Source organism: Oryzias melastigma, linkage group LG21, assembly GCF_002922805.2.
Source record: "Oryzias melastigma strain HK-1 linkage group LG21, ASM292280v2, whole genome shotgun sequence".
NCBI lineage: Eukaryota > Metazoa > Chordata > Actinopteri > Beloniformes > Adrianichthyidae > Oryzias > Oryzias melastigma.
The window spans coordinates 23,013,623-23,025,722 of NC_050532.1; the positions used below are offsets into that span (position 1 = coordinate 23,013,623).

General features: G+C 39.0%; 1 protein-coding gene across 1 annotated transcript; it reads right to left on the minus strand.

Moving 5' to 3' along the window:
* Positions 1 to 1,071: 1,071 nt before the first annotated feature.
* On the minus strand, positions 1,072 to 11,019 carry LOC112155271 (lactase-phlorizin hydrolase). The gene is made up of 17 exons (XM_024286794.2): positions 10,519 to 11,019; positions 10,357 to 10,436; positions 10,001 to 10,078; positions 9,838 to 9,931; positions 8,567 to 8,651; positions 7,821 to 8,481; positions 7,089 to 7,737; positions 5,439 to 6,989; positions 5,073 to 5,341; positions 4,685 to 4,975; positions 4,400 to 4,598; positions 3,731 to 3,933; positions 3,556 to 3,662; positions 3,046 to 3,177; positions 2,733 to 2,956; positions 2,416 to 2,649; positions 1,072 to 1,450 (listed from the first exon to the last, which is right to left on the minus strand). Exons 1-17 carry the CDS (start codon positions 11,015 to 11,017, stop codon positions 1,440 to 1,442), a joined length of 5,367 nt encoding a protein of 1,788 aa, XP_024142562.2. The 5' UTR covers positions 11,018 to 11,019; the 3' UTR covers positions 1,072 to 1,439.
* Positions 11,020 to 12,100: the final 1,081 nt, after the last annotated feature.

Here is a 12,100-nt window from a genome sequence, read left to right on the forward strand (position 1 = left end):
CGTCAACTGACAGAAAATCTGTCATTTAAGGTGGTTTGGATGATGATTTTGTCATTTTTTCTGCTGTTTCTTTTTGTCTATGTGAAAAATAAACAGTCACATACACCACAATTTACTATTTATCTCTTTGAGAAATGGACCAACAATAAATAATTGTGATGCAATTTTACAATATAGACGAACTGCCCCCAAAATGTTTTTTGCCATTATTATGAATATTTTTAATAATTTAAATAAAAATGGCAATAGGCAATGCTTTAAGATGATTGATCTACTACGCAATTAATGAAAAACATTAAAGTGTTTGGATTTTTTTTAAATTGGGATCTATTTTCAACTGGTATAATGTGCATTTATAATTTTGTCTTTTTCTTTTAAATTTCCTCCATTTAAAGATATAAAAGTACACTTATTAATGAAAAAGAATTGATAAAATAGCCCAAAAAATTTTTGAATAGTGAAAATGTACAAAAAAAACATCTTTCTTGGTCTGACGTTCAACCCAAACTCCAGGAAGTGAGCTGTGTTTCATAGAAACATTGATTTAAATTTAAAGTTTGTGTTTATCTAAAAGCAATGTTGATTTACAATTTATAAAAAAGGTTTAAAAATGATTTAAAAAAAACGATTGCAAGAAGAATAATAGCAAAAATACAAGAATTTTAGAAAAGAAAGAAAACTTTAGATAAAAAATGCAAACATCAGTTGAACTGTAAAATACTTAAAAGATTTCATGACTTTAAACAAGAATTTTAAAACTTTGAAAAGAATTTCTATCAACTCAACAAACAGGATTTGTTCTACTTCACTGGTCTGTCCATGGGACCAGTTTTAGTATTGGAAGTTCCTGCAAAGGTGATATAGGTCTGCTCAGTCCTGTAGTGCCCCCTACTGGTCAACCTGGTACGTGATCTTTATCAACTTAGCAGCAAGACTATACGTTCATATGAAAATGTTTCTTTTTTTCGGTCATTTTTTTATTTTTTATTATATTATTTTGAGTCAAAACAACAGAACATTCATGTAATAAACTGCTGATGTTAAAAAAGGTAAAAAAAAACAGAGACAGTAGAAAGTCACAAATTGACTTTATTGACAGCTACACTGCAATTGCAATCCTTATATACATATACTCTAAAATGATTTTATAAAATACCAAACCTTCATTTCATAAACAATAACTTTCAGAATACGGTGGAAAAAAGTGGTTAAAAATGTCAAAGTTTTTATTATGATTTTTGTTGGTTGAAGCCAGCAGCAGCTTCTGACTGAAGCCACGATGACGGTATGAATTAAAAAAAAAATCTTACATGGTTTTAAGTCTAAGTTTTAACAACAACAGTAAAACAAACTTCATAAACATTTAGCTTTTTCTTTGAACAAAGTCGTCGGTGTAGAGTCTCAGATCTCCATGGAGGCGTCAGGATGAGGTTTATTATTTAGGCCTGACCTGCAACACACAATAGTTTAAATTGAAAAAAAATGAGGAAAAACTGAATTAATTCAGTCTAAACAGAAACCAAAATCCTAAAATCAAAGATATTTTTGATATTTATGTGTAATTTTAAAGCTTTTCAACCATAAGCAGAATTAAGCGCAAAACTAAAATAACTTTTAACAATTTACTTTTTGGATTGATTTTGGGTGGATTTTCCATTCTAGAATGAATGAAGGAAATCCTGTTTTTATTAGGTTATCCCATAATTTTATGCTCACATCTTAAACACTTGGAATTACAGGAATTATGGCAAAAACAAAGAATTTCAGAGAGGCTTCCAAACTTTTTTCTCCTTTTTTATCCTTTTAAAGATCCACAGCAATAAAAATGGTAAAAAAAATCTATTTTAATATGCTTTTGTGGCACTTACTGAGGAGGGAAGACATATGTAATCGAAAAAAAAGCCTAAAAATAGCATTTTTTGAGTTTTTTTTTTATTCAAATTGTTGTACATCAGGTGCAAATGAAAAATGCAGTTTGAAAAAGATTATTTTTGACGTAGAAAATACGCTAATTGGACTTCAAGCTACCTGCTCAGCTCCATTTTGGTACATATAATTAAATCTATGTACATCTTCATTTTCTCAAAACTGTACAATGGATAGCTCCAATATTGTTCGCCATTTTTGTTACACTGGTAATGTTAGGTTAGGGGTGTGTGGGGCTGTAAGCGCAAGTAAACAGAGAGCTCTCAGCAACGTCGAGGAGAAAGTGGGGCAGTCTGCAGAGGTGAATTTCTAATAAACTCCTGCCATTCTGCAGAAACTGTCCAAGAAAATGACAGTTTAAAAAAAAATGGGCTAAAAACCTGAAAATCATGATCAAAAGACCACTGGAAACGGTTTAATAATAGATTAAAAGATGATCTTTAAAGAAAACAGTAGCTTTAAACCTTCAAAGTTTCTGAATTTTTTTACCTTTAGCAAGGTTCATGCACTCGTGCGGTCCCTCTGCCGGGTCGGGGAATCCGTTGCAGTTAACAAGGGTGGTGTAGTAGGACACGGAGGCTTTTGGAGTGCGAGGTCTGTCGGGGTGTGAATGATTAACGTAGAAAAAGCCAAATCTCTCCGAATAGCCAGAAGCCCATTCTAGATTATCCATTAGTGACCAAGCTGTGTATCCACGGACGTCCACTCCATCTACTAAATAAGCTGGAGAAACAAAAGAACACTTTAAAAAACATACTTCTTGGTATTCCACATTAAAGCAACTATCAGTAAACCTGTGTTTGTACCTTTCAGCAACTGGTTGACGTGATTTTCATAGAAGTAGCTCCTGTGTTCATCGTTGAGGTCAATCGGCCCGTTCTCCGACAGGCCGTTCTCAGTGACGATGACGGGTGGATTTCCATACTCGTCCTTGATGTACCTCAGGATTCGACGGAATCCCAGTGGAGCCATCTTCAGCCAGCTGGACCCCGTGTCCAGCCAGGTCCGATCGTGAATGAACGCCACACCCCTGTCACAATCAGATTATGGTTGAGTGCATTCCAACAAAGTGAATGGCGAAATTTATAGTTTCTTATTAAAAAAAATCTGATTTCTCACCTATCTGCATCGTAATTGAGAGTATTTCCAAAATCAACGGGGAAAACCAAAACAGATGTGTAGTAGTTTAATCCGAAGAAGTCATGGGTGCCTTTGATTCTCTCAACCTCTGCTGGAGTGAACTCAGGCAGCCTGTAAGATTAAAATTTGAAATGAGTCTCCCACTTGTTTCTGTTCAGTTTCCAGTGAAATTATTAAGCAGTTTTCCAGTTTTGTTCAGTCTTACAGGCTTTTCTTTAAACAGCCTACATTTAAGGTGGCACAGAGGGGTATGAAATGTCATGACATTGTCCACCCAACAGTATGGAAAGATGGGAGACAGAGATAGAAAAATACAATCACTTAATAAAAAGGGATTCAGGAACTAACTGGGTTAACCACAGAGTAGAAAACCTTGAAAAGATCAAAGTAATAATTTATGTTTTTATATACAAAAATTGAAAAATATCAGTGTGTGTTTTTTTTTTTTGCTTTTATGTCTTTTTAATTGATCTGTTAAATTGCATTTACCTGGATTTATCCAAACCAGCTGCAAGACTCCTCTCAAGAATGTATTTTTTCATTGACTCTGTGTAGTCTCCCTTAAATATTGGATTAGCAAACCAGCCTATAAAGAACTGTGAGAAAAGATATATTATTAACAGCTTCTACAATTTGCAGCAAAATTCAAAGGAGCTCAGCTTACATCCATGTAGCGTTTAGCACCATCAATGTCCTCTTGCTTAAAGGGATTTCTGGGTTCTGCCCATTCAGAGTTGATGGTGATAGAAATCAGTCCATTTTGTTCAGCTCGGTATTTGTCGTTGTAGACGTGCCAGGCCTCTGCGTGAGCTTTGATAATGTTGTGAGCAGCAACGTATTGGAGAGTGCTTGGGTCGCGGTCGATTCCTGAAATAAAAATAGAAAAACACTTGTAAGGCATTCTCTATTTGCACATTATCAGGTGCCATTTTCCATTGTATGGTTTTGCTCTTTATGCTTTAGAGTTCAGCTTCAACTGGGCACTCTTAGTATGACAAAACAGCTCAAAACTCTCAGCACTGTACAGAGCCTCGCTCAGTGCGAAGTATTGTTTGTGCCACCCTACCGAGCAGCTCTATCTCTGTTTGCCTGCCGCCTGCCCCGACCCTCACATGGACCTCAACCACCCCAGTGTCTTCATGGATGATCCCATGCTCATGATTGACCTCTGCCTGTCTGACCCTGATTTAGCTTTGTGGACTTTTTGCTGTTCCTATCTGAATTAATAAACCTGCTCCGCAAGGAACCAGCTGTCTGCTTGTTTGTGGCAAATATGTTTTAATGCGCTTCTCAAAATTTTTCATAGAAATGTGTATTTGTCACATGTACATACCTGGTGCAAATGATCCATAGCCATAACCTAAAAGCGCTACAATATATGCTTCATTAATTGTGATCCAAAGCTTCACTTTCTGTCCAAAACGACTGAATAGAAGGTCAGCGTAATCCCTGAATCTGTCGACAATGGTTTCATTCAACCAGCCTCCTTCATCCTCCAGAGCTTGTGGAAGATCCCAGTGGTACAGAGTGATCTAACGAAAAACAGGTTTTCCGAATTTAACCTTTTATTATAATGTTTTTCCTTAAAAAACTAAAGAGAGTAAAGAATTACACTGACCTGAGGTTGGATATTTGCTGCAAGCAGTGCATCTATCACTCTTTGGTAGTAATTGATCCCAGCCTCATTTATATTGTGTACCGTCCCATCGGGGAGAACTCTTGGCCATGATATGGAGAACCGATAGTGGGACACCCTTATTTGCTTCAATAAACCAATGTCCACATCTAATTTATTGTAACTGTCACAGGATATGTCGCCGTTGTCATTGTTCGCCACTTTTCCTGGAGTGTGGGAAAACGTGTCCCAGATGCTCAAACCTTTCCCATCTGCAGTCCATGCTCCTTCAATCTGAAAGCAGGAAGTTGAATGATGTAAAATGAAATAAAATAAAATAACATACCATAAATCCTTGTACGAGTTAAGTACGGTTTTCCTTTAAATGCACCTGGTATGCCGATGTTGAAGAACTCCATAGGAAATCTTCTCTAAAGTTTCCATACATTTTCTTCTCTTCTTCCGGTACAGGGAGACCGTTATTGTTTATGATTTGGGAGTAAACATAAGAAGAATATTTGGGGGTCCTTGGACGGATTGGATCATTGAAATCGACATGGTATAACCCGAATGCGTATACGTAGCCATGTAACCACTCAAAAGAATCCATGAGAGATGTTGCAATGTAGCCTTTGACTTTCACCCCATCAATGTCGTAGGCTGTCATGAAAAAATAGAGAAATGGATGACTAAGGTTAAAAAATGGTATTATCAAATGTATCAAATGAAATTAGAGTGTGAAAACTATTTAGAGTACCTTTAAGAGCCTCGTCAATGTAGGTGTTGTAAAAGAATACTCTGTCAGTATCATCCCAAGTCATTCCTCGATCTGTAGCAGCACCATTCTCAGAGACATAAATGTCTGGATCTCCATATTCCTCCTTTATCCAGTTGAGGAGCCTTCTTAAGCCCCATGCTACAGCTCTTTGCCCCCCTATGGGAGTAGTTGGGGAATCAGTTATCTCATTCTCTGCAATGTCCCTGTCAAATTGATAGGATGCTGGGGTCAGTTCGTCTGTCAAGTGATTTACTATCTTGGTGGTGTAGTGGTTTATGCAGAACACATCCGCAGTTCCCATAATGAAGTTTTTCTCCTCCTCGGTGAAGGACGGTAGTCTTGAATTTGACAAATCTTGGAAATCACATTTTATTTCAACTTGCTCTTTCATTGCTTCAGGATAGTCTCCATTCTTGAAAATTGGGTGTGCAAACCAACCTAGTCTGAACTGCATTGCACGGTCAGCGGCCAGAATTTCACGATGGACACTAAGATCGTAAGGTTCAACCCAGTCAGCATCCAGGGCAATGGAGACCAGACCACCTTGTGATGCACGATACTTGTCATCATATGTGTGATAGGCTGTAGCATGAGCTTTGATGAGATTGTGTGCCACTATGTAGGGTGCAGTTCCTGGATTGTTGACATTTGGTGGCATGGCGCCAGTTCCGTATCCTGCCCAGGCAATTGTGTGAGGCTGGTTGAAGGTTATCCAGAATTTCACTCTGTCGCCAAAAGTGGCAAAGCAGAAGTCACTATAATCATTGAACAAGTCGATCATTTGCGAACTTTCCCAGCCACCAATGTCTTGCAAAGCTTGAGGCAAGTCCCAATAATAAAGTGTTACCATGGGAGTGATACCCTGGGTTAGAAGACCATCAATAAGTCTGTTGTAATAGTCTACACCTTTCTGGTTGAGAGAGGAGCGTCTTCCATCAGGGAAGATTCTTGACCAGGACAGGGAAAATCTGTATGACTTCACGTTTATGGTTTTCAGCATATTCAGGTCTTCATCAATTCTGTTGTAACTGTCACAGGCTACGTTTCCATTTGCATTTTCAGGAATGTTGCCAGGTACTTGAGAAAATGTATCCCAGATGCTGGGTCCTTTCCCATCAGCATTCCAGCCGCCTTCAATCTGGTAAGCTGAAGATGAAACCCCCCAAAGGAAGTCTTGTGGGAAAGTACCATAATGATACACTTGTCTCTGGAACTTTGTTTGCCTGGAGAGGGTATCCCACACTACCTTTGCTTCGGATGGAACCTGTGAAGCTACGAGTTTGGAAGGACGAGGAGTGAATTTTATTTCTGCTACTTTTTTAAAAGTGCGTGTGGGTGTTCCAAAACCATTGTTTTCAATAACACCAGAGAAGAAATATGCAGATTGTTTTGGGGTTCTTTGTCTGTTTGCATCTTCAAAATTCACATAAAGAAGACCAAATCTTTCACTATAACCTTGTGGGCCCTCAAAGCCATCCATGAGTGATTGCACTGTGAATCTTTGCACATCAACTCCATCAAGGGCTTGTGCTATAATATGAAAAACACAAGATAATGCAATCTCATTAAAAAAAAGTTTATAAAATGTCTTTGTTGTGACATTTACTTTAAATGATTGAAGACACTTACCTTTCAGGGCCTCGTTGATGTAGTTTCTCAGATACTCTACTCTGCTCACATCATTGATGGTTTCAGTGTTGTATGCTGTTGGCATACCATTCCCAGTGATGTAGATAGGCACTTTGTTAGCACTCAAATATTCTAGTGAGATGTAGTTTAGAAGCCTCCGAAGTCCCCACGGTGCAGAAAAGATCCAATCTGAGGCAGTTGAAGGCCATGAGGGATCCACATCTGCCCCATAATCTCCCACTCCCACAAAACCAGGAGTGCAACCACCTTTAGCAGTATTTACCAACCGAGAGGTAAAATGGTTTAAACCAAAAAAGTCAGCTGTTCCTTTTATCCTGGCCTTCTCTTCAGAGGTAAAAACTGGGAGCACTGCTGGCTGAGAGCTGGGGCACTCTTTCACTTTCAGCTCAATTTGTGTTTTCAGTGCCGCGGAATAATCTCCATCTACAAAAATGGGATGTGCAAACCAGCCCAGCATGAACTGCAGATAGCGATCTGCAGCTGCAATGTCTTCAGTATTGGTTGGGGCTTTGGGCTCAGCCCAGTCAGAATTAAGTGCTATGCCAACTTTCCCTCCCTGAGTTGCCCTGTAATTGTCATTATAGACATGCCAAGCCTCAGCATGAGACTTGATTATGTTGTGAGTGACCTGAAAGGGTAAGAAGAAATGATAAGATGAATGCACAAGAGCAAGAATAAGAGGCTTGTTGTTATTTTGAAGCGAATTTGTACCTGATAAGAGGAGGAAACATAGTCCTTTACTCCAGGAGGATGCTCACCAGTACCATGTCCAGCATGGCTCACAACCCAGGGGCTACTAAATGTGTTCCAGGTCTTGACTCTGTCTCCAAACCTGGAGAAGCAGAAGTCTGCATAGTCTTTGAAAGCATCAACAATAGTTGGGTTGGTCCATCCACCGTTGTCCTGGAGGGCCTGTGGCAGATCCCAGTGGTAGAGCGTGACAACAGGCTGGATGTCAGATTCTATGAGTGCATTGATGAGTTTGTCATAGTAGAGAGCTCCTTGCTCTGATTGGCTGTCTCTGTGGCCTGTTGGGAAAATTCTAGCCCAGGAGATGGAAAACTGATAGGTGTTGACTTGAAGACCTCTCAGCAGGTAGACATCATATTCCACTTTGTTGTAGCTATCACAAGCGAGGTCTGCTGTCTGGTTCTCAAAGGCTAAGTTGTCATGGCCAAAGCGGTCCCAAATGGTTTCTCCTTTGCCGCCTTCCAACCAGCCGCCCTCCACCTTGAAAGACTCTGCAGAGGTCGCCCATTGGAAACCGGAGGGGAAAGACTGTTCAAGGAAAGTGTCTCGATCTGCTGCTGACTGGGAGCCAAATTTATCCCAAACAGTCTGATAACTGTTCCTGGAGCCTGGTTGACTAGACCTTTTGTAAGAAATTAATAAAAAAAAATTGTAAATAGTCATGATCAATCATGCCTTGGTCTTACAAGTGCGACGTAAAGTCATACCTCAGTGAAGCTTTCCTCTGATCCATCTTGAGCAAGATTTCTACGATGTCGCATCCAATTATGTCCAATCCGCTGCTCTGTAGTACTGTAGATGTTCAAGACAAAATTACCAACGGTTGCATATCTAAATACCTCTTACAGCATCTGATGTGACCATGCTGCAATCCAAACAAATTTAGGTATTTATTCACAGGCTATGGTTAGAAACATTTCAAACACCCAATAGGTTTTCACCAATGGTCACAACTGCCTTTACGGGTAGATACAGGCTGTCTTGCAGATGAAAAATCAGCAAAGCTGTCTGGGGCCCACATTCGGTTTGCATGAAATTACAAGTTTGTTGATTGTTTCAGCCATTAGAGCCAAAATCGTCATGCATATTGGCCGTGTTCCAGAAAAAATGTATTTACAACCTGGTGTCAAATGTTTTGGATTTGCTGTGTGTTGGTGTGATCGGTTTTTGAAATTTTATTGGAGCTAGTATCTCAGCATTATCGACCAGATGTTTGTCAAGTGTTAATCTGTGGGCAGCTTTTGACCAATCAGCCATTTTTGGCTTGTTATTCAGGCGGCAGTAATAAAATTAAGTCAAAGTATCTGCCCCACTTAAGGTTAAGCTGCAGACTACCTGTCCAGTGTACAGATGTCTATGGGAAAGATGACTATTTCATACATCGCCTTTTTTCCTTTGAGCTAATTGCTTGTACTGCAAAGCTTAACATTAACTAAAGTATGATAAATGTCACTAGAAATTATTATTACATAAAATGGTGTCTTTTTACAGAATTTTTATTTTGTTGTGTGTAAGGGTTTTTGTGTTGTCTTTCCATTTGTGTGGAGTTTGTATTCTTGTATTATTTTTTAATTTGCTAAACATGCAAATTAGTTGAAACACCTAAATCATGTTTCGCCTAAGGAGCCATGCAGCCCAGGGCCGGGGCTGCCCCCTATGGTCACCGGCGGGAGTCATCTCCAAAGTACTGACTGCACTACATCTCCCAGAAACCCCAGTGCACAGTTCCTGGATGCTGCTCAGCTGTCTCTAATCTGACAATCTCTCACTTGCTTCTTAAGCACTCTGTGCGAAGTTTTGTTTGTGCCACACTGTCTGCCATTCATTTGACATCACGTCTTTCCATTTCCATTTTTCTAAAATTGTTTCATGCATTTATGAATATATTAGTGTGACTAAATAAACACTTGTTTTTCTTGGAGCTTAATTACTATGAACTCCTTTGATGAAATATCCCATAATCTGTATTGACACTTACCATGTAGTAACTCTTTGAGAGGCTGATGTTGGCTATCAGTGCAATCGCGAACATTCATCTTTAATATGAGGATAGGCAAGTTTCCGCTGGATATCTATAATGGAAATATAATGTGTTTTTGAGCACTGAAATGGAAAATATGTAAACAAGGTGTTTATCATACCTGCAAGTTTCTCAGGTTTTGTTCAAAGTCTGCTGAGGAGACACAGCTGTAGTCAATGTCCACGGACAGGAAATCTGCCTGTTATGGAAAAAAAAAACATATATTTGGACAAAATTAAAGCCTAAAAGTCTTTCAGAATTTCTATTTTTTATAGAAAATGTATTCTTATGAATATAAGTTATACATAAGTAATTCTATTTACTTGCAGAACTACTAAGAGCAGAAATCATCAAAGCAGTGTAAATACGTCATAAAAGTCGTCATCCTAAAAGTCTTTTGTTAATCTTTTAACATTTTTCTTCTGAAATGCAAACCATAATTAAAAGTAAAAACAACACAATTAAATTTCTTCTTACGGTTGTTGACGCTTTGATTTGGGACAGAGTGGTCACACTTGCTGCATCCAAACCAAAAGACAAGCTCCTTCTTGCAGACACTAGAATAAAATGTTTGTCAATATATCAATATAAATGAATTAAATTCTGATAGTCCATAACTATTTAGACTGTCTTACTCACATTTGCTTGGAATATGTTGATGGAAGTTCTTGTAAAGATTCTTGTTGAGCTGCAGAATGTTTTGCTGAGCGGTCTGTCCGTTCTTCCAGATGCTCCCCAAGTCGCTGAGAGTCACCCATGAGTGTGCCAGATCTGCAAACTCCCTGAAGGCGAAGTCGGCATACTGCTGGAACATCTCCACCAGCTCCTGGCTCTCCCAGCCTCCGTACCTGGACCTCAGAGCGTCTGGAACGGTGGATCCGTGGAGGACGACCAGAGGCTGAAGACCCACCTTCAGCAGCTGCTTCATCAGAGTCTTGTAACACTGGACTGCATCCTGCTGGGGCTGGCTGGGCAGACCGGTGGGAAGGAGCTGAGCCCATGACAGTGGCACCTTGACGTGGGTCACCCCTCTGCTCTGGAGGACTTTAAAATACGGCTCAGAAGCAGCAACTATGGGAAGACTGCACTCATGTTCCCCTGTGGCCACATTTTCAGTCAGAGGACCTGCAAGGAGCATGAAGTCCTCATCTCCATTCACCTCCAGACTTCCACACCCATGAAGGCTAAAGACGAACAGATACGCAACCCACAAGAGCTCCTTCATTCTGGCTCTGAAGGCTGCTCTGATGCAGCCCGCTGAATGTGATGCTCTTTAAAGCAAACGTGCGTTGCCTTAGATTTGTTGCATAATTACAATATGACTATATTACTGTCAATTATTGGCCTTTATTGCTTCAGAAAGACTCTGGACTCTGATAGGCCTTCCTCGTTTCAAGACCTTCAAATGTTAACGATCGGTAAGCATCTCGAAATGAGTTTAATGGGAGTTCTGAATATAACAGTTACAAGTTTTTTGGTGTGTTTTTCTTCTAGTTGTGTCTACTACTTATCACTTTAAAAATATATTAGGTTAATTGCTTCCTGATAAGCAAACAGTAAGAAAAAGTTAGAATCTTCCAGAAGTTCTTAAACTGTTTTACCAAGATAAACTGGATGAGAGCTTAATTGGAATGTAAACAATTCAAGAACCACTTTATACATTTACATTCAAAAACCTCCAGTTTTTATGTCTTCAAAACAAAAAGCAGCAATTTCCTCCCTGTGGTTTACCCTTAATCCTTTAACACCTAAGGCATCGTCTGTGATGCTTAAGCACAAATTATTTAACACATTGCAACATTTCTACCATTGACACAATCAATGCAATTCCAGTAGATTTTGAAGGAGAAAAGCGGCTCACAAAGAACAAAACACTGGAGCTCCAGTGTTAAAGGGTTAAAACAGAAAAAAAAAAAAAGTTGTCACTTCTGATACTGTTGCTTCCTATTGGTTGACTACTCCTGCAGGATCAGCACCTGCTTTAATAAACATGAGGAAATGATGCATTAACATCAATTAACATTTTTTTTTTAATGGTGAGACCATAAACCGGATTAGATTTTCAGATTTGTCATGAATTCCTCCTTTGAAACGAAAAGGAAGCTGCTCTCTTATAGTGAGTTTTCAATAAAATAAATAAAGATTGGATTGGATTTGCATAGATTTATTGAATATATAAAAATATATTGAATTTTGGATGATTTATCATGACTTGATTAAA

Bases quoted from the DNA above. Each gene is read 5' to 3' on its own strand.
- LOC112155271 (XM_024286794.2), bottom strand. From the start codon at position 11,017: ATGCTCCTTGCAGGTCCTCTGACTGAAAATGTGGCCACAGGGGAACAT. The intron at 10,079-10,356 runs GTAAGAAGAAAT...TTTCCATAACAG, and splicing joins AAATCAAAGCGTCAACAACC to GCAGATTTCCTGTCCGTGGA. The intron at 6,990-7,088 runs GTAAGTGTCTTC...TTCATATTATAG, and splicing joins CATCAACGAGGCCCTGAAAG to CACAAGCCCTTGATGGAGTT.